Source organism: Colletotrichum truncatum (assembly GCF_014235925.2).
Source record: "Colletotrichum truncatum strain CMES1059 chromosome Unknown Contig_0001, whole genome shotgun sequence".
NCBI lineage: Eukaryota > Fungi > Ascomycota > Sordariomycetes > Glomerellales > Glomerellaceae > Colletotrichum > Colletotrichum truncatum.
The window spans coordinates 236,211-258,064 of NW_027222398.1; the positions used below are offsets into that span (position 1 = coordinate 236,211).

At 52.5% G+C, this 21,854-nt stretch overlaps 5 protein-coding genes across 5 annotated transcripts; 1 reads left to right on the forward strand and 4 right to left on the reverse strand.

The window, feature by feature from the left end:
- Positions 1 to 5,544: 5,544 nt before the first annotated feature.
- On the reverse strand, positions 5,545 to 6,564 carry CTRU02_200058 (short-chain dehydrogenase; the record flags this gene model as incomplete). Its single annotated transcript, XM_036723175.1, has 2 exons — positions 5,545 to 6,251; positions 6,327 to 6,564. 2 exons carry the CDS (start codon positions 6,562 to 6,564, stop codon positions 5,545 to 5,547), a joined length of 945 nt encoding a protein of 314 aa, XP_036584964.1.
- A 1,564-nt stretch (positions 6,565 to 8,128) lies between these two features.
- CTRU02_200059 (Pdp3-interacting factor 1-like protein 2) lies at positions 8,129 to 9,159 on the reverse strand (the record flags this gene model as incomplete). Its single annotated transcript, XM_036723176.1, has 2 exons — positions 8,129 to 9,000; positions 9,060 to 9,159. The coding sequence occupies 2 exons, from the start codon at positions 9,157 to 9,159 to the stop codon at positions 8,129 to 8,131; spliced, it is 972 nt and encodes a 323-aa protein (XP_036584965.1).
- A 2,748-nt stretch (positions 9,160 to 11,907) lies between these two features.
- Positions 11,908 to 12,949, reverse strand: CTRU02_200060 (coatomer subunit epsilon; the record flags this gene model as incomplete). Its single annotated transcript, XM_036723177.1, has 4 exons — positions 11,908 to 12,016; positions 12,074 to 12,312; positions 12,361 to 12,503; positions 12,556 to 12,949. 4 exons carry the CDS (start codon positions 12,947 to 12,949, stop codon positions 11,908 to 11,910), a joined length of 885 nt encoding a protein of 294 aa, XP_036584966.1.
- A 1,157-nt stretch (positions 12,950 to 14,106) lies between these two features.
- CTRU02_200061 (uncharacterized protein) lies at positions 14,107 to 17,199 on the forward strand (the record flags this gene model as incomplete). The annotated part of the gene is made up of 2 exons (XM_036723178.1): positions 14,107 to 15,537; positions 15,589 to 17,199. The coding sequence occupies 2 exons, from the start codon at positions 14,107 to 14,109 to the stop codon at positions 17,197 to 17,199; spliced, it is 3,042 nt and encodes a 1,013-aa protein (XP_036584967.1).
- Positions 17,200 to 18,342: 1,143 nt separating this feature from the next.
- CTRU02_200062 (SAM domain-containing protein) lies at positions 18,343 to 21,562 on the reverse strand (the record flags this gene model as incomplete). The annotated part of the gene is made up of 3 exons (XM_036723179.1): positions 18,343 to 20,977; positions 21,041 to 21,188; positions 21,358 to 21,562. Coding segments are annotated over 3 exons (2,988 nt in total), but the record flags the coding sequence as incomplete, so codon positions are not given.
- Between the last annotated feature and the right edge of the window lie 292 nt (positions 21,563 to 21,854).

The window sequence follows — 21,854 nt, forward strand, 5'->3', positions numbered from 1 at the left end:
GGATGCCAAGACGCAAACCGCTCAAGTCTGAAGCACCCTGAGCATGCCTTCTTGCCCTGTCTCTCACTCTCACTCTCGCTCTCACTCACTTTCTTCGCTCTGCCTTTTTCTGGTTCGCTGGCTCCAAAAGGCTTAAGAACAGAGTTCAAGGGGAAAGGGGAAGAAAAGAAGAGATGACACGAACGGAGGGGACCGAGGTTGACTCAAGGTACCTTATAACATCAAGGTGTCTCTGACATCTTTATCTACCATTCTCTCGTCACTTTCTTTTTTTTAATCCGCCCCCTGTGCGAGTCCATTGGACGATGGGCTAGCTTTTTTCCCTCAGCAAACTGTTTAGACGCAGCATGGGGTGGACTTCAAGTGCGATTATGGTTTGCGTCATTGCAAGTATCTTACCAGCAATTTCTGGCACAGAAAGACTAGTGCATGTACATGTTAGACGCGTTTGCGGACGGAAGTATTTTTGTCTTGATATCGCCCGAGAAAGCGGAACAATTGTCTCCCCTTACTATCCATCTACATGCCAACACAAGCTAAAACGATTGGACGGGTGTATATACGCGCAACAACGACAGGGCCGGTACAAACATACACACATGTCTACTCCGTTTAGACGTACACATATACATCCGCCCGCAAAAACACCAGCTCGGCCCCCACGGCGTACAGACGCAGACGTGGATGCATGCAGTTTTGGTCGCAAGCCGTTTTGAATTTTGTTGTGTGTTGTGCCTGTTTCCCAACTGCATTACATCTCCCACCAGTCCCCCTCGCTCTCTATTGTGTGCGTTTGTAGGTGTTCATCTAATTATCATTATTGTTTCCCCTGCGTGTACAGCCACCCGTCGCGAGTCTTTGAATCTGCTAGGGCACTATGTAAATTAACCCACCCCAAGCATCTCCAGCATTTTGACCATTTCACGCTGCCTGTCCTGCCTGACCTGATCATTAACCAGCTGCTTATTTGTCCATCCTATTAAACCGTGTCCTTAATTAGATGCTACACCCTGTCTTGCCCCCTCGTCTGCCCCGTTGTGCCCCGTTCTGTCCTTCGCTTCCTCTTCCCCCTCCTTTTCCTTTTCCTTTCCCTTTTCCTATTCCCTCATGTTCGTTATCCTTCCCTGTCCCGCCTCTCGGTCGCGTGCCCGTTCCCTCAGTTGGTTGGTAACATATTAGTGGCCCAACGTTGGGCATGTTATCGTGCATCCTCAAAAGACCTCCTTAGTCGAGTTAGTCGGTCCGGTATCCCCCATGGGAAGAATGGTGTCGCCCTGTAGTCCCGACATGGAATTTCTTCAACCACGTCCAACCCCCCGAACTCCGTGTCAATGCCATCCGAATCTCGATGGGTTTCCAATGGTTCATGGTCCACACCTCTTGACAGGTCAGAGGCCATGCCCATGTTCGAATGTCACAGACCCTGTCCAGTTTAACTTCCCTCATCTTCGCCTGTTCTTCACATGCCCCGAAACCTGGTTCCAGGCTATATTCATTCATTTGGCCTTCCATTCCCCCCCCCTAATTCTCTCCACCCCATTAACCACCGTCACCCCATTCTCCCTTGTGTCCTGTCAATGTGGCCGGACAGTCATGATCCAGAACATGCCCGTCTCAACTCATTCACTTGATTGTGGGAATCTGTTTGTTGTTTCCTTCTTCTTCAGCTTCCCCCCTTGCCCCTGCCGCCCCCTTACAACCGGCTGCGATTTACAGTCCGTATCTCCGTAGTAGATGGATTTGGGTGCTTTGTCCAAATGAGTACATCATATTCCATCATCCGTCTCTCCGTAACGGCCACCTCACTCGACGAAAAATCCCGCCATTTTTCCGGCCTTTCTACGTATTCTCCCTACTTACGGCGTTAGTTCCTCGCGCTAGAAAGATATGGCGTGGGCTGGCCCCCCTCTTCTCCCCTCCATCTCCACGAATCCAGTCCCCCGGCCCCTCGTCGGCTGCAACTGCACCTGCAGCGCCGCACAACATATTTATCCCACAGACGATTTCCCCATCTGCTTGCCGTGCATCCGCCTCTGCCCTATCCGTATATCTGAACAAGGGGAGCGATACCGTACGAGGTAGGGTCCATCCAGCATTGGGACAAACAGCCTGCTGGCTCACTCCGTCACCCTGCACCAAACCCGCCCATGTTCTTGGATTGCGATGCGATGCATCCATCAGAGGCTCTCACCCCCGCCAAGGATTCCCAGGTGGTTCCAAGCCTTCGCCCAAGAGTCTTGGTCGATCTTCATGCGGACAATTGCCAGCGAGGGTCGAGAGACGCGGCTCGTGCCTGAACCTCACCTCATGTTCTGGTTTATTAGGGCCCAGTTCAACCACTGAGGCACAGATGCGACACCAGCCCTGCTAACCGCATTCATCTTGGCACAAGCGGGCCTCGTCATCAAAACACCCTTCCATCCTTGCCCAGCTTTGTGAGCTCGCCGCCCGGGGCGGACAGCTTTACATTACGGCCATCCGCTTGCTGCCCGAGGCAGAAAGCCAGAGTGTGACCAATCGTGGCGTTGCAGTGAACCAATACTCAGCCTGGTTCTACCAGGGACTTCAGGTACATAGGATGGGGCCGCGGGGATACAAGAGCTGAGGTAATCAGGCCAGCAGGTCCAGTACCTATTGGTACCTACCTACCACTGCATCTACTACTACGCAAGGTAGCATAGAGGGCGACAGTCAGTTTATGAGTGCACTAAAAATTGCAGCTTCGCTGGTAACCAAAGCTGGGGCACGGGCCGTAATGGACGCCCCGGCGATCCAAGCTTCGCCCTATCCTAGTAGCGTCGTTCCGGAGTAGAAATACCTTCATCACCGGCTGATTGCTCAATGCCATTTCCAGAGCCAGACCAATCCTTCAACCACCTCAGCTCAGCTGAAATCGTCCAATCCAACTGAGGCTCCACGCGAGAGCCAATACGATGAGATGGGTGGGCGGGCTGGTGCTGATGGGTAGTAAAATGAAACAAGCCATCCAAATTGACCGCCCATCGAATCAAGCAGGATCGGCCTTGTTCCTTCAATACCACTCGTCCAATTCAGCGCCAGTACCGTCACAATGACCTCCAACAGGCTTGCTACTGTTTTGTTCCCTCTGTCGTCGCCTGCTTCGCCTCCACTCGTTGTTGTACATCATCAAACACATGTATCAAGACAATAAGACCCCTCCAAGTTAACTAAGCCAAGCATTCCACGAGGCCTCCCGCCCAGCAGCAAGCGACCCATTTCTCATTCCTTCTTCGATCCGCCCCAAGACCCTCAGCCATGCTATTGAACGTAACCATCCACCTCCACTACCACCGCATGTCAGCAAGCGAGCGGCAGCAACCAGTCCCAAAGGAAAGGGACAGAAAAAAGTCCCAAACCTCTGAGCCATTTCGGTGACTGTCTCTTGGTTTGATTGGGGAGACCGCCAGTGATGACGCACGACCTCACCACCATTGGGATACAGTGGATATGGATGCACGGCTTTTTCGAGGCCAAGCCTCCAAGCTTCGGCCGGATATCCGCCGTGTGGGGCTGGCTGGACACTCCCGAGCACCCCGACTCCGAACCATCTTTGTCTGCCACCATGGCATTGTGCATTGGCTTAATTTGTCTTTCCGTCCCATCTCATCCGAAATATCGTGATGGTCGTCAACTATCATACTTGGCGTGGGTCGAGGCTAACGACTTCCCCCACTAAGTCGCCCTCTGGTGCTGCGCTCTGCCTATTGACCCTATCGGCACGGGCTCGATGAGGTCAGTGAGGTCAGGCTGCTCTAGCTAATCAACTCTCACTGGATGATGACGGATCTGGGCGCCGAGTTCAGCGATAAGGATATATCGGCAACGGGTTACGAAGCATGACGTCTGGCTAACGAGACCTGAATTGCCTAGATGGCAGGGGGGCGCCTCTGCTTCGGACGAGCGCTTTTTTTCTAGAGTCCGCTGCAACGGCTAGTGAGAGCGTGCTGGTTTATTTGGACGACGGCGGTTCCGGGTTCGTCCCTGAAGTTCCGCATTCGAATACCGGGCCTGATGTGGATTGCCTCTGATCAGCTGCAGGTTCAACATCCTAGTCGACGTTGACGATCTGGTTAGCTTTACTGGGACACCGGCAAGCTGTCTTTAACCATATGTGCCTGTCCAACTTCCATCTTGCCGCTTTTTATCGCCCAGGCCTTGCCTTTAGATGATCTTGCCTGTAGCTGATGACGGTTCCGAATAGTGCTTAGGAGCATACCAAGATGATCGTAAATAAGAAGCTCGGGGCTATTGTGACATGCAACTCGGCTCTACCCATCGTTCATCTACCTTAATCATTGTAGCTTGGCTACATTCAATAAGAAAGCACATTATCAGCTGATATTGTAAATTTATACAGTCGCTACCAACTATCGGACAGCTGAAGTTCAACACAGTGGTGTACGAACCATGCAGCTTTACACTGCCCTAGATTGTACCTAGAGTCGATGTTGATGAGATCTCGGCGCTATCGAACCAGTTGCTTCGCTTGACTTCAGCGTCAACAAAGGTTATGCGGTGGCGGTCCCAACTACGGATGAACTCTGCCGAAGTGTGCCCCAGGAGTGTAATCGCGTCGCCCTAACGTGAGCGCATCCGCCAGTTCCGGACTGGCTAATGATGCGGCTCACAAGGAATGTATCAACATCTATCGGGGTTGGCCATGAGGGAAGATATCGAGCCGAACAACCTAGCCCCCAGCTGCCGAGTCGGGGCGTTTCAAGAGCTAGTTTTCGGTCGAGTTGAGGCTCCTTCTTCCCTATGAACCCGAACGAGCAGGCAGTGCGGTTGAGTTGGCTGGTGCTCGCCGACCCTGTTGTCGCTATAATGCTCTGTGTTGACAAGTAGAATGAGTTAGTATCACCGAGACTGATACCCTGCTACCCTCGTCTAATTGCAATGACTTATACGACATAGACGCCCAGTCGGCTGGGTCCAAAGCTCACATTCTCTACTTCATGAGGAGACAGCTTCAAACTCGATAACTAGGAGGGAAGTTCAACTTTGGTGGAGTCTGGCACAGCTTGGTTGCTTTGATTTACTCTGCTCTCTTCCAGGATATGATACGGTTCCTCGCCTCTACTTTCAATCAATCTGGACTGCTCGGAATTAATGAGTAAACTACTCATTGTCAACCCCACAGAGCACTGAACAGGCGCAAATCAAGAAGGCGCAGGAAGAAGTAATAGGCTAACCGCTGTTGAAATCTTCATCGACGACTAGTCCTGTACAACACTGCCCCTACTCTACCGGCAGTCTCTCCAGCTAATGGCATCGTCATCTTTAGGTACGCAGCATTACTCTCTTCTGCAAGGACACATCCACAACTCACATGTCACATAAGATTTTCCGGGATCATTGCTGGTGTGCTCAACACATGCTAAATACTGATATAACTGTTGTAAAACTTTGTACAATGAAACGTCTTCAAGACATTCGTTCGGCACGAAATCCGGCTCAAAGTGAGCCGCCGTAACCATTACACCTTTGTTTCTTCTCCCACCTCGTGCTCTTCTTCTTCCCACTTTACATGCCGATTCTCTTCTTCATGCTGACCCTCCTCTTGGCCATCGCCTTGACGCTCTCGGCGTAGTCGCTCGTGCCGTTCTCGGGGTCAGAGTCCTTCGCGGAGCCCTTCTTGCACTTGGGGCCCGCCTTGGACTTGCCGTTGGGGCCGTCGATGGCCTGCCAGCTCCTCTTGCTGGTAAGCGCGGTAACCATCTTCTCCGCGGATTCCTGGAGCCAGCCGTTGACGAAGTCGCCGTGGAAGCAGTAGCTGGGGCCGCAAGCCAGCTCCAGGGGAGGCTCACCCTTCCAGCCGCCGGGGATCGCCTTCTTGGTGTCGTAGCGGATGCTGAAGCGCAGCTGAGGCATGCGCTTCATGCCGTCGGGGCAGGAGCCCTTGTTCGAGTAGGCGCTCTTGAGGGTCTTGGAGTCGACGCAGTCAGGGAACCAGAGGACGGACTGGAGGGAGGTGGAGCAGGTGCTCTGCGGGAACTGGGAGTTGGCCTTGCCGCCGGCGTCAAACTTCTGGTTCTGGCACAGCCAGGCGATGTCGGAGCCTTCGATGAGGTCCTTCTCGGTCTTGGCCTCGGCGTTGCCGGCGACGACGTTGAAGTTGGGCGGGATGGGGACCTCGGCAGGGTCCTTGTCGAAGTTGTAGTACGCAGTGAAGCTCACAGGCTCGATGGGGGTGCGCTTGCTGCCCTCGACGTGGTAGAGGGTCGGGATCCCTTTTTGACGTTTGTTAGCCCTCGTCTTTTTGCAATTTTCGGATAGTCGTCGGCTGGTAGAGGGGGGCGACTTACAATATACGGACAGATCGTTGGGGTTCTGCGCCGTAGCGCAGCCCTCCTGGAGCTCGGCGGTGGTGCTCAGGTTGACGTTGACAGCATCGCTGCCGAAGAAGCTGTGCATGTGGCTCTTGTACTGGCCCGGGATGACGATGGGGTCGATGTTCTTGCGCATGAAGAACTCAACCTTGGTGTTGGTGAAGGCGCTCGCCAGGCCGGCGGCAGCCAGGATGATGGCTGGTGAGTGGTACATCTTTTGACAGGTGAAAAGAAAGACGAGTGTATCAAAGAACGAAGGTGTTTTTTTATTCTTTTCGAGAAACGAATGTGAAGACCACGAAGGGAAAATCTACGTTCCTCTCCAGCGGAAGTAGGCAAAAGTCTAATGAGAAAAAAGAAGGTTAATGTCGAAACACATGGCAAGAAGAGGCGAACGGTGCCGTTGGCCTTTTAATAGACTTGGACATTTACAGTTGCGGCATGTAAGAAGTTGACGATATCTAGAACTGCACATCCGTACATCCCTGTTTGACAGGCGGGTGGGCCTGGCCCAATGGAGAAAGGGGGTTGTGCAGTGGCATTCTAGTGGCCTTGGCGTTGTTTGAAGCATATATTCACAACCGCTGTCATTCCCCACGGTTTAATGTATTTCAGATACGCCTCCGTCATCTGTAGATCCAAAGAAACCTTACACCTGGCCGGACTCCTCCGGCTATAGCTACCTACTTGATATAAGCGTAAACCGGCCGACTGCCTTTTAAGATCGACAAAGGGGGCGCCTATGCAGGCACAGGGAAACGCCCATCTCTTTTGGGAAACCTCTTCGGGGATATTCGATCTTGGTTCAGATCCTATCCACATAGATCCCCGCTCCGATCCAACGGTCTTTTTTTCAATGGTTTTTTCCCCCCTTCCCTTTCTCTTAAACCCCCATTCCAGATCCTCCTGTGATATCCTTCTGAAACTCACAAACTGCACTATCATCCCAACTGGGCAGGAAGACAAGGTCTGGCTGAGCACCCAACTGGGTGCTTGGCGGTTACAGGGTATCTGTTTCTGTCCAAACTAAGGATGAACTACTGGAAGTCTTGCTTGAGATGGTGGAGCCATCCGTTGATCCCTTCCCACAATCCGACGATGCAAATACGAGAAGGAGGTAAAGACGTGTGCTGCTATCTGTGGGCTGAAACAAAGGGGGTAGCGTGGGAGCCGCACCCAGCTCCTGTCGCAATTTGATCGAGGACAACCGAATCTTGGCTAACGTTGGATTACGAGGCTGAAGTAGCTCAGCGAGACGCCCAGCCGGAAATTCGGTAACGGCCCGATGGACCCAAGATTCTCTACGGATAATACATGCTTTTGATAGGCCCGTTCCTATGCCCTATACCATTCCGTCCTCTTTACTCCGTTAGCTACGACCTAATCAACCCTCTTTACCCAAGTCTCTCGTTTCACCTTAGGCGCCCTAGGGTGTAAAAACTTCCTGCAAATATACAGATTTTACCTCCGTTACCAAGCGTACCAGTGTAAGAAATAGTGCAGTGGACCAATCTTTACAGGATCGGTGTATACTTTTAACTCAAGCGCCGGAAAACTGCATTTATGCACAGTGTCTTTCAAAGTTGCAAATATATTCTTATTTTCCGACTCCCTTTTTACTCTAAGCTGTATCGTAGCTCTGTTATTACCCAGCCCAGCCCTGTACAATGTAAACGCCTATCAGACCTAATCTCATTATCATCGCTCGCTATGCATCCATCCGGCTCCATGAAGACTTCCTTAAAGCCATCCCAACCATCCCGGTAGCCGAAGCTTGCTTATGCCAGTACCGGTTGCGCCATGGTTTTCTCGATGCTGGGTGACATGACACTAAAGACATCCGGCCAGAGGAGCATCTTTTCCTCTTGAGGCGACATGGCAACCATGCGTGGGATGGCGGACTTGCTGGACATGCGGCGCCACATGTTGGCACGGGGGTTGAAGGCCGCGGGCATACCCTTGCCGCCCGTCTTCTTCTCGTCCTCCTCCCTGATTCGCCGGATCTCCCTCTGGATATCCGCAAACGTGTCGAATGCAATGTAGGAGATGTTGTTCTCGACGCAGTACTCCTCCAATCTCAGGCCCCTGCGCGCAAAAAGCACATCAGCCTGGCGGGCAGCGGGCAAGTCCGAGACGCCGTCGCCGATGAACACGATGAGTGGAATGGTGCCGTCTTCGCACTCCATCTCGGCCTGCTCGCGGGCCTCACCCATGGAGAGGGCCTTGTCGTGGCCCAGCTCGTTGTCGTGGCGCCAGATGGGTTTCCACGCCGAGCCATCCTCAGCAATCTCGGCCTCGTTGGCAACAATATCAATGTGCGCCGATTCCTCCTCACCCAAGAATGTGTCGAGAACCTTTCTCAAGATGGGCTTCAAGCCGGCGGAGATGACATTGAAGGGGATCGAGTTCTCAATGCAAAACTTGTGAAACTCTTGAAAGGCCGGATCGATCTCAAGGGTCTTCTCCATTACCTCGAAGCCATCATCAAAAGGAACATTAAGAGAGCCCCACATCTCCTCAGAGACGTCGCGGAAAGACCGCTCGCCGGTCTTGATCTGCTCATCAAGGGCTTCACGCTTCTCAGAGCCGCAGCCGTGGTTATCGAAAAGGATGTGTCCGGTGTCTTGCATGAAGATGGTTCCATCAAAGTCTAGACCCTTGTTAGCGGCGTGGTGAATACCACGTGGGGGGTTTGTCGATCTTTCGTACCTGAGAAGCAGATGATTTTGCGCTTCTTGTTCTCGGAAAGAGTGGGCAGACCCATCATGGTCGTGGCCTTGGTCTCAGGGGGAGTGATGGCAATAGGCATTTTGGCGGTAAGTGTAAGTTGATGTTTAATAGTTTGAGCAATATGAGTTGGCAGTCGTGCTTTTCTGTTGACACTTTATAGTCTTGGCTTGTAAGAGCAGGATGGATGGCGATTAGAGTTGTTACGAACAGGTTTCAACGAGATGGTGACTGACTTTATAGAAGTCAATGCCACCCGAAGCCGCCAAAGTCTCGACCGATTCATAAGCGGCAGCGGCGAAAAGAGAGAGGGGGGAAAAAAGGCGCACGACCACCCCTTCACGATGACGACCCGAAAAGGTTGCACCTACCACCGAGTCGTCCGCAGACACGGGGGCACGGGAGCACGTCAGGGCGCGCCATGCCGCATGACGGTAATGACCATGGTAGCACGAAAGTAAACCAAGGCCTAGCGGATGGATCACTCCGCTCGTGAAAGAGCTGCTTCCGGGATGCTAAAGTGGACTGGCAAGCGGATACACGCCGATGCGGGCGGCGGCGCAACGGGCGCACAAAATGTTGACCCTGCTATTACGATGACGGCGTCTCACAAGGCCGGCCCATCTAGTTCTTTATCTTAACCCCAAGAACTCCTATCCAATCGGAGTTTATAGCTCCATAATGGCTGGACATGAAGATTGGACGATTTTCCCTTTTGTCGAGGATGGATGGGACGTGGCCACCCTCTCACCACCACCACGGGGAGTGGTCGACAGTTTGACAAATCAGAAGTGTAGAAGTAGTAGACTGCCAGTCGGGAGAAAGCGCCCCCCCTTCCCACCTTCGAGCCTCACAGAGCCGCTACTGATCGTCAGAGGGGACCTTCAAGCCCCCGGAACAGGAATAGGCCTGTTCTCGGCCTTTTCTGTCAATTAGGCGATCGGAAAGGGGGTAGAAAAACTGACTATTCCCACAGCTAGAGGCCTCAGAATGATCGATATTCAACACAGAATTCGATACTTTGAGCACCGGCTTCTCCGATCATCAATAGAGAACCGGGAGGCGACATGATACATCCGTCCCAACATTGAGTAAAACAGAACATTCCAGCCCGGACGGACCGTCAGACCTTGGCCGCTTTCAAACTTGTGCTGCCCATGTACTGACGACACAATGTTACGGTGTTTGAGCCCCCCCACTCAATCTGGCTGAGTGAGCAAGAACGGGCATGGAAAAGCTGAAAAAGCATGACCTTTAGGGGGAGAGTCCGTCATTTGCTTCTAGTGCAAAATCTCCATGGCTGACGTCCACGATATGCGCACTATCGACATCACTTTCTGTATTGCCCATACAGGAGAGGAGCCCCAGCATGTAGCGTCTGGTTGGCTGGCGGTGGATTGAGAAATCCGAGCCATGATGTCATTCCACCCTCGGTGGGGATCTTTTTCTGTCCAATGCTCCCACCATGGTAGTACTTGCAGTCAGCCATCAGCGAAAGGTTGTACTAGTGCGCGCTAATTAGCTTGCTTCGTCGTAGTCAACACTGGCCAAGCAGCGTTAACAATGTCCTTGTTTCTGCACTCCTGCTTGTTTAGACAGGGCTCAAGGGGCTCTGTATATGCACCTTATGAAAGGGGCTTGAGGTCCAGATCAATACAAGCAGGGATGTCGGGGCAAGGGGGAGGCATCCATTGAAGCCATCCCGTCTGCAAAACACTGCGCTGACTACTCATCTGTCTGGTCTTTTGCTGTGCCTCGAATGGGCCTCGCCATGCTTGCCATACCGTGGCCTGCATCTACAACTGCATAAGCTCTCTCCTCTGATTGCTGGATAACCTGCGGCTGTGGCGGTGAAGGAAGATGCCTGCTGTGTCATGTTGAACTAGACCATCGAGAGTTCGTCATCGCCGTGCTGTTTATCACCCTTCACATGCATGAAACCCCTCGTAGGCCGATGAGCCTATAAGCCTTGTACGCTCAGCCTGGTCACCGCTCTCAACTCGGTGTGAACGATGACGATGGATTTACCCTCACCCCAGATGAGATCTGGATGTGCTGTGTTTGCGGGATTATTGACGAGTCCTTTCAACACCGTTCACCAGGTGAGAGGCATCTTATCCACTTCCATGCACCCTTTGATCCCTGTACTCGAGCAGAAGACCCTGACTATCTATCACTGCCTCCTGGTTTGGCTCCGCAAACTTGAGTAGTCAAGTGGGATGCGATTTGTGCAATGTGAAGTATGGTGGCAAATCTGTTTTATTATCTGAGTCCGTATCCACAAAACGACGAACCCTCTCAAAGAGAAGCACTAATAGCCGCAAACTGTCTAGTGGTTTAACCCCGCAGTTGCGTCCTAGCCAGCCATCTCGCAACTTTGAGCTTGCTCTTCAGAAGCTGAGCCCTGACTCGGACAGAGGAAGCTATGTACAGGGCACTTGGTGCTAGTAATGAACGGGAAGGCCATGATGTCAATCAGCCGCCGACCAAAGCCATCGAACCGTCACCTCGGGCGCCGTCTGCCAACTAGGGTCTCTAAGCCGCCAACACTACTATCCCGGGGCTAAGGTATGCGCGCTCCGAGGCCAACAGGTGCTGAGGTAGGACACCAACGACTTTGGACTCTTCGAGCCCTGCTGGTCATTGGCGGTTGGCGCGCATCTGAAAATGGGGCGATGTCTAGGTCAACGAGGAAGGAATGGGTATCTTCAAGCGGAAAATAGTAATTCGGGTGGTCTCGTTGCGCTTTTCCGAGCCGTTGTATCCATTTGAGTTCCTCTAAACCGTACGCCTAACATTATGCCTCATCAGCAGTACACCAAACCACAGCCTACGCCGACACCTTGGCGCTGTACTTGGTCGCCGCCTTATCAAACAGCGCGCTCTTCTCCTCCAGGTCCACGAGGAACTGATGCTGGGGCTCCGCCGCCTTCAGCTTCCTGTATTTACGTGGTTAGTAACTTTGTTTTACGCTGCGGGATAATGACATGTCTTACTCGACAAACTCCTTGGGGTCTTTGCCCGAGATCGCCGTCAACACCAACAAGTTAGCGATGGCCTCGGCGTAGTTGCCGTTCTTTGACAGAGCCTGGTCCAGAGCAGCCTGCGCCTCCTCTGTTCGTCCGAGGTGCAGCTCTGCAACAGCCTGAGAAACCAACGTCGTAATCGACGAGGTTGCTGGCGCCTGCGCGAGCTCCTCGAACACGTAGAATGCCTGTTGGTACTTGTCTCCGCCCTATACTGCCTTAGTAACATCTCTTTGCCGGCAGTGCGCATGTCATACCTGTCGCAGGCCAACCCACGACTCAGCCAAGTTGACCAGCAAGCTGTCCTGGGCCCATCTCCTGGCTGCGGTGACTTCCTTCAGAGCAAGATCGTTCCGGTTCTGCTGAAGGTGAATTTGGACAATCAAGGCGACGGCATCAACTGCAAACGCTAGGTCAGCACAAGTCATCCCGGACTACGTATGGTAGCTTACGGCTGCCCTGGTGCTGAGACAACAGCGCCAGCGCCTCCTCTGACTTTCCTGCAGCCTGCAGGACGGTGCCTCCAACAATCTGAACTGTGGTGTTCTCTCCTTCGGACGCTGCGAGCGTCTCGATCGTCTTTACTGCAGAATCCGTCTTGCCGAGCGCGCTTTCGGCCAGGGCGCCAATGGCCACCAACTCGGGCTCCTTCTCTCCCTGCACGTCGGCGAGGACGTCTTCGGCTTGACCCAGAGCGATGCGAGCGCGGAGGACTAGGATTCGGGCGGGAAGCTCATTCTCGGGTGACAGGGCAGATGTGTCGTAGTCAATGACCTCCTGGTACTGACCCTGGTGGAAGTGGTTGTGAATGTTGATCAATTCGCCTTCGGCAGAGTAGGGATCCATTGTGGCGGTTGGGTTGAGGTGTTCGTCGTTGATGTCGGATGCCAAATGTCAGCCAGCTGCGATGTGTTCCTGTTCCCCCTTGGTCACTGATGTGGGGGACTTTCAGCAACGTGGAACCCTGAGAAGGCACGGAGTATGCCGGTCGGGAAGGTGGGTCTTTAAGGTGGTCTGTGCACAGGAACGTCAAGAAAGAGCAACACCATCACAACTCGATGAAATGGTTTCTTTGCTTCGAGATTGTGTGTTCTAAATCAATGCCTTCATTCTATCCCCCGCTATCATAGCATGAAGCGATATAAAACTGTTTATTACTCTCCTTATATATCACACTTGTATTTTGCAAATGAATTTCGGTCTTTTAAGGGCAAACAGACATGTATCACAGCTCTATCCGTTGGCAATTTTCCCGTCAGATTTGGCCCTGGAGGGTTCAATCCTCCGACGCGACAAGTAAATGAACTTACCTCAATCTTTACTATATGGATTTAATTGCGGGCCAACAATTATGAGACCCTCGGTGGTCTACAAGATACTAGTTTGAGGAAGTCATCTGACTTCTCTTGTTGAAGGGGATCGGATCAAAGGAGACATCCTACTATGCGTAGGTAAATCGTGGAGCATTTTCATGATTTTTTGTGAGTTCGTAATGAAGATTCGTGACTTTTGAGAGGTCTTTTCGTTCAATCTTCACGTATAATCCTCTTTTGTTGGTTGAGGTTGTCATCCGTCCAAGTCCAGGCAAAAACTGGCTCTTGCATACTATTAAATATCACTGCATTTCTGGTTGTTGTGCGGCTTGATATAGACACCAGTATTTCCCTCTTTCAGGGCCAAGTTCGTATGTGACTTTTCAATCGGAAGCTACGCCTCTGCCTTCTAGCCCTCCTTCCTAACTTCACTGCGCCGGATCTTTTTGGTACTCAGAATTTGCGCATCCAACTTTCTACAAACGCTGAGCTCGTCCTCATAAAAGGCTCATTTACTTACATCCCTTTGGCTTACGCACTTTTCTATTGTCATCGCTATTCATCCAATCGTTCATTTACGTTGCAAACCTTATCCCGCGCCATTCACATAAGTATTCGGCTTTACCTTCACTGCAATTACCGTCGTGTACAGCAGCAGCACGCTCCTAGCCAGGCCCCTTTGATTCGACAATGGAAAGATACAACGATAACGATGAAAGCTTAGGAGAGTCTAAGGCTCATGCGGAGCCCAGTGTCCTTGATCGGAAGCGCCCTGTTGCCCGCTTCCCCGACAGCTTTTCTGCCAACCTTGGCCGAAAAGCATCGCACTTCTTCCATCAAGAAAATTCCACTTCTGAATCTGAAGCCACCTCTTTTCCTCCTATTCCAGAGAGTCAAGGTATCATCAATCGAAAACGAGACATCATCCCAGGCACGTTGCCTCCTCTCTTGATACCTCGAGATCGTCAAACATCCGCGGCTTCCTCAGTCAAAGCTATGGTCGCGCATTTTGAGAGCAATTGCAATATTCTCGAGAAGCCAGAAAACATGGCGGATTCTACGGATCAAACTGCCTCCTCATCCTCTATTGAAAAAGGCAAAGGCAAGGCGTCCATCGACGCGCCTACCTATTCTTCATCTCCCTTCCTACCCATGGGGCCAGCTTCCCAGGCCATGCAGCCATTAAACGATACTACGGAGGAGAGCGAGCTTGAGCTCCTTAAAATGCAAGAATTCTTCAAAACCAACCCACTCACCCGTTGCTTGGACGACTACGTCCCTCCCAAGAGTAAGGATGAGAAGATCAACATTCTCCCTACTGAGCAAGACGAGGGCGAGTCTATGCTTAAGGCAGCTAAACTGGAGCTTCACAACAGGCTCGCTAGCTCTTACGAGGCGTATGAGAAACGTCATCCTTCCGCCAAGCTGGAGCGTCTGGAAAATGAGGCTTCTGAAGCGCTCAGAGCCGGACAACCATACAAAAAAGGGGTTTCCAGCGGTATTTCTGAGATTAGCACCAAAGCTTCGCGTCGGGCCCAAAAGAAAGCCCAGAAGAAGGCCGAAAAAAAGGCCAATAAAGCAGCCAAACGTGAGGATATCATCGCTATCCACAAACCTCAGGCTCCGTCAGCTTCGGCTACTGAGAAGCCTGCTGAGAAGCCCTGGTCACTGCGAGAGCAGTACCCTGAGACCTTTGCAAAGATTGATTACTACCGATCCCTTCCTGATCCTGACAAACCTCAATCTTCGTTACGAATGGCTTCTGAACAGTCTGTCCACGAGACATGCTCACTTTCCAACAGTTCCACAGCTGGACCCAAAGCTCTACCGCTGGCTAAGCTGAACTCGACTTCGCATGCCCAGACGATCTGTGGCAATTCTCACATTTTCGAAGGCCAGAACAAATTTCGCAAGGATCTTGCCCACGACAGTACTGATTATGATGACAGCGGCGCTTCTAAGACTGATGTCGAGTCTTCTGAGACAAACATCCAGTCGCCTGTCCAGGAGACTAGTCAGCCCTCCGTTCAACCCCTCGCCTCATGGCCATCTATGCAATCCGCTCAACGAGAATTCGAAGGTGGAGAATCTTTCAGTTTTATCCAGCGGGAGCCCAAAGAGGTCTCTGCGTTCTAGAGGGGCGTACGGACCTACCTGCACATCTCCGACGAGGAGCTCTCTGATGAAGAGTCCGTGAAGAAGTCAAAAACAGCGGCTGTCGCCAAAAAGAAGGAGGAATTTAATCGCAGAGCTCACGAGGCAGTCAACGCTGCGCATGCGGAGGGCCGTCTTGTTCATCTCGAGAATACCAAGCCTATACGCGACCAGGTGATAACTGAAGTGAGGAAGTCGGATATCGTTCCTGGGTTCGATGAGAAGAAAAAGCTCACCCCTACTTTCGATGAGGAGGCCTACGCCGCGCGTTCCATTGCTTGCCACACCCTTAAGCCCGCCCCGTTGCGGATTCCGTCTCGTACGAAGGAGCCCACTGCTGATTCCAAGGACGATGCGAAGGCTCCGCCGCCGCCCATCGGTCATCAGTCCTCGGGCGCACTTCAACTAAACACCACCAAGTATCGTATAACCAGCAGCGAAATTGTGGCTCTTGAAGGTGACTACCATGGAAAAGTTGGCGACAACGGTCGAAAGGGAAGCATCACTCAGCCCAACAGGCGCAAGAATAGTGCCGTCAACTTCAGCTGGCCCAACGCTCAGCAAGCCCAGAAGATGCAGGACCACATTGTTTCCGAGGATCCCTCTACCAGCCTTGCTGGAAAGAAGGAAAACACGCTGCCCGCCTACGCCAGCGAGATAAAGAAGCCTGGCACTAGTGGCTCTTCCAAGAAGACGTTCTCCAGCAGCTACAACGGTCCATCTAGGGCCGAGCTCAATGATTTCTTCGGAACCAAGACTCAAGCTGGCCAAATCGATTACTGGCTTGCGAACGAGCTCCAGGCTCGTCAAAATCGTCAATCCGCCGAGAAGAGTACCGAGTCCGTTCAGTCCACAGCTCGCCAGAGCTTCAAAGCCGATGAGTACCAGTCTTTGATTCAGGATGACTTCAATCATTTAGTTAAGGAATCACCTGAGAAGAAGAAGCAAACTGCGAAAACCAAAATATATTCCATTTCCAACGACGAGAAAGCCCCCAAAGTTGTCCCGCAGACTGTCATCTTCAACGGGCAGTATCCTCAGCCTCAACGGCTCGCTGGAACTGCCCCCCGCAGTGGTACGGCTTTACCGCCCACCCCGGCCTGTACTTATCGCCCCCAGACGACCGGTGAGAAAATGGATGCACTTGACGACTTCTTCTCAGAGGAAAGTGACGACATATACCCCGTGTCTGGCTCTGCCGCAACCCCTACTACTGGCCTCCCTAAGCAGCAGCCTTGGGACGAACCCGGTTATCATGAAGAGGCTCTAGCTTACGGCTACGCCTACCAGCAAAACAACCACGATCCTCTCCCGGACAGCATGAACCCTGTTCCTCTTACACGTAGCCAACGTCGCCACGTTCTTGCCAGTTACGGCATGACCGAAGCCGACTACCCTGCTCCCCCCGCAGGCTATCCCACCCCTTCTGGTCCGGCCGACGGAGAGGCTGCTCCTCCTTGTCCCACGCGCCCCCCTCCCACCGTTCCTACACCTAGCACAGAAGGTGGAAACGGCCAGAGAGGCCAAGTCGCGAGTCTGCGCCGCGCCCCTCGCCGTCTCCAGCGCGCGGCCACGGCCCCTTCTGCTCCTGAAAGCCCTGCGCCGGGTTATGATGCTGACTGGTTCTAAGCATCATTGTTGGCCCTTACTCACTCGTCCCTTTTTTCTTCTTGTTCATCTTTTGCAACGAAAGAGTTTTAAGGATATCATCGTTCTTTGGGACCAAACCTACCTCATCGACTGGATTTCCTACCAAGTATCTCTCTCGTCTGGTTTGGAAAAGGAAAAAAAGAAAGAATCGCTTTCTAAACCGAACATCATGAAAGCTTGGCTGGCATGAAAAGGGACGATTTTTTTGTCTTGTGTTCTTTACCCAACAACTGGAATGAGGGATGAGTAAACTTGGCTTTGGTTTTTTTCTTTTTTTCTCTCTCTTGATTTTCTTCGGCTGTGTATTATTATCCTTGATGCAGTGGGCATAAATCATACGCCGACTTTTACGGCAGGTTTGCTCTCTGTGCTACAGACACAAAGCATGAATAATCACTTCAGATAGTTAGGTAGACTCACAAATGGTTATCAAGGCCTCGGAAGATACCAGTATTGTCTCTTGTCACTGATGATAGAGACACAAACTAAGCGAAAGACCAGTCAACTAAGCCGTAGTGAGTGTTGGTAGAATCCGGGCTCTGAACGCCAAGGTTGCCGCAAAGGAGCAATGGGCTACTGTTATCAGGACCATGTCAGGTCGACAAATTTTGGGTAGCACGTCACGTAACAAATTTGAGAGGCCAAATAAGTTTGAAAAATTTGGTTGATTATCATCCACTATTCATAGCATGCCCGCTCTATGGGGTAATGGAGGCCTCTTATCGCCAACTCCATTCGTCAGCATTGCCTATAGGCACATCAAGACTCCTCCCAAAACTTCCAAAACCTCCTACTCCCGCCTATGTACAGCCAGTCACACGCCGTGCTGCCCTCAAAGTCTTTGACCTCTACTAGGTGACTCAATGGTGGGGGGTAAGGAAAGAAAAGCTAAAGACAAAGGAAATAATCAGCGTGTCTGTGAAATTATCCGCTCTTAAAGTCCAGGGCCCGCCACCCTCATTGCTGGGTCTCTCATCTCTCCCCTCCTCAAGCAATCCCAGATACGCCGCCCTTATGCGGTATTCGTGTCCCTCATACATGACAAAGGTATATATAGAAAGTTCCATGGTACAAGAAAGGTAGGAAAGAGAACCTAATTAGGTGCTGTAAGAACGATCACGTTCAAGCACTTTGTGGCGGTGCCTCAGCTGTGCCGTTTTTCTCCGATTCAAAACCCAACTTCTGTGCGCTCGCAGGTTCAACCTTGAAAGTAGGCTTATCAAGGCCAGACACACCACTGTCGGTTTCGCCAAATGAGATGCCAAAAATATCGGGGTGCTTCTTGACACCCTGCGGCTTCATTCTTTTGCCCTCACTTGGTTTCTCTTCAAGGTTCATCAGAGCAGGTGGGCGGTGGCGCATTTGCCTAGCCTTGGCAAGGGAAATCGTCTTTTGTTGATACGTCGTTGTTATCGCCTGGGTATCGTCTCGGTCGATAGTTGCCTTCATTAGGGCTGCCATCCAGAGTCTACCTTGTTTGAGGCTGGGGACAGCAAAATAATGGACAGTTGGTTTCGTAAAGTTGACGGCACGAGACAGACCTGCTCTGGGGGGGACAAGTTTGAAGATGAACATTGCATCATCGCCCTTCTCTCCCGATGCGTCTGCTTCACGTGCTGCTGCTGTTCCTGCGCCGGTGAGGGTGGCATGCAGACCAGTCAAACGCTCGTTGTCGGCAGGGAGAACACGATGAAAGGATATATCAATGAGTCCTTTTTCCTGGTCGTCGTTTTCCGAATAGTAGTATGCTAGGCGACGGCCTTTGAGCACAAACAATCGGGGTTTCCAGGTCGTCATCAAGTTGGAACTCTTCTTCCGCATCCAGCCGCTGTAATCTGCATCCTTCATAGCCTCCGCTGGGCTGACCTTTTGCAGCCCACGCTGGTATGCACTAGTCTCCTTCTTGCCTTTCTTTTTGCTGCCCTTGCTGGCCACGGTGGTCGCGGTGCTGGGGCTCTTGGCAGTGTCGGGAGAGTCTAGCTCAAAACTGGGTCCGGCGGATGGCGTACTTGATCCTGTTCTTGCAGGAGAATGCATGGGAGAATCCTTGAGTGGAGAGTGGGAGTCAACCGGGGAGCTCATTTTGTTGCGGTCTCCTGAAACCGAATCGGAGATGGCCCGAAGCCCAGCAACCTTCACTGATGGCTTAACCACAGCAGACAACCACTCTGAAGGGATACCTTGTCGTGTTGCCGGAGACTGGGGTACCGGTGAGTTGCGAGTGGCACCGTCGAGCTTCGTGACGCTGGGTGCTCCGGTATCTTTAATCGGAGGAGCTGTTCGAACAGACTGAGTGGTGCTTGTCGAAGCAGTCCTTCTATGAGGGTTCGTCTGCAGGCCGTAATACTTCTGTGCAGCCGGCGAGGCGCCTCCCTCGCGTGTTGAGTCAACGCTGCCAAACCTAGAGTGCCTAGAAATGGCGGTTGCGCTACGGACGCGCTGTTCTTCGGCATAGCTGTGCTTCTTGGAGTGACTTGCGGTGCTGTCACGCTTCTTAAGCACGTTTCGGCGTCGGCCGTCGACGTCAGTGCCGCTGAAGTATCCGCGGTCGGTGTCGATGGCGGACTCCGGAGCGTGGAGACCAGATTGCTGCATTATGTCTTGAAGTCCGGTAGAAGAAAGCGGTCTCTGGGAGGCGCTGCCGAGCGTCCAGTTCCTGTCAAAGGAGGGTTGCTTCTTATGAGGGCCATCTGACTGGGGAAACGTTCCACTGGTGACTAGTTTCGGCGTGGCTGCATTTCCCATTGTGGTCCCAGTCAAACGGAAATCGGTAGATGACGAGTGTCGGCGGGAATGATGCAAATCTCGGACAGAGGCGGCCGACGGTCGCTTCAGGTGACTAGGTCTTGTAGGACTATCTGTGATGGGGGAAACCGGTGATACCAGAGAAGCAGTATCCAATTTAGGGGTTTGGGAAAAGGAGAGGCGTTTGCCTGTGAGCGACATGGTCCTGTCTTCAACCGGCGTCATCCTGGGGACAGAACCCGTCAGGGTGTTTGTGCGGCTCCGTGAGCGCTTCGCATCTTCCGATCCGACGTCGCTGCCGTACGTCTGTGTGGTGCGTCTGGTGGCGATGCCCACATTGTTACATTCGTCTTGCAGGCTCTTAATCTTCTGCCACGTCTTGAGTCTCCTACCGACGGAACCCAGCTCGAAAGCCTTGATGAACAGCGAGCTCTGGTCCATACCCAACAAGACCTCGCCACTAATCTCTTGGTCTCGGAAGACTTCGCAGTGCGATTTCTCAACACCGACCGTAAACAAATACTCGGCTACTTGATCGGCCGACCACGACTCCACTTCGGCCCGGCTGTGGATGCCCTCCTCTTCTTCATCCGTCTCTTCGCCATGAATATAGGATAACCGGTTATCAAGATTGGCGCTGTACTCGCTTCCGGAGTCGGTAGGGGCGCGCAGCCCGCTTGTGCTAGGCGTAGAGCGTAAATCGGTAATGTGCTCGTCAATGACGTTGAGCGTTTCGTTCAAAACATGATCTTGGTTCGTGTTCAAACGGCCTAGAGAGGCCAGAGCCGGGTTCGCAACAGGCGGCGCATTCTCACTCGGGGGTATCTCCTGCTTCAAATTGTTCAAGGGTAGTGTGACCGAAGGAGTCGGTTGAGTAGGGGGGGCGGATGCGGCAATCTTGTCATCGACTGGGGCGGTCGTAAGGGATGTATGTTTAGACTCGTTGGTCACCTCGGGTAGTGTAGCTAACGGTTTCGAAAAGTTGTTCGTAGGAGCGGTCTTAGGAGCTGGTCTGGTATAAACTGGGGGGGGTAAGGTTAGCTAGGGGGTTGTTTGCAGCGGATGGGAGTCTGACTTGCCTTCGGGGAAAAGGCCGCTGTTGCCGTTGACCAGGTGTTTGCCCAGAAACCATCCATCGCCAAATTCATCATCTCGTTCAATCAACTCGACTCGGTCGCCCTTGGCTAAGCTCAATTCGTCGGAGCTGCGAGCAATGAAGTCGTCTGCGGGAAGGGGAAGTCAGTTCGAAAGAATTGGGGGCAAGGGGGCAGGTAGTGTCGAAGGCGGGGAGGAGATGAGGTTGCGTGACGCGACTCCGACGAGCGGGACAACGCTTGAAGATGGGCTGAGGGCGGACATGTCAGGGTCAGCGGGTAGATGGTTTGAACGTACGTATGACGAGGAGAATGTCACCAACTTCTGGCCTCAGAGCAGCCATGATGCCGACGATGCCAGGCGCCGCGACTGATGCGGGTGGCGTTTGCTGAAGAGAAAGGGTTTGTGACGAGATCAACACATAGGAGACGAAGTGCTTGCTGGGCAGCCTGGCCTGGGCTTGTTTAGTTAACTTGGGTTCGACGACCGGGGGGCGGAGAAATGCTGGCGAAGCGAAAAAAGTGGCAGCAGCCAGGGATGGTCAGTTTGTTCGGTAGCTGGGACCAGGTATGGTAAGTGTACGCAGTAGTGACTGCGCTGGGTGGATAAGGTGAGGAGAAGATGAGAGGTCTGGTAAGATGATTGCGACCGGGGGGTGGGGGATAGGGAGGAAGGGGGGAAGGAGGGAATGAGGGAAGGAAGGAGAGAGTGAGAGGGATGCGATCTCTTGACGATGGCCCCCAAAAGCGGCTGTTGTTCTTTTCGGGACCAATTTCACTTTCTGGTGCCTTTTT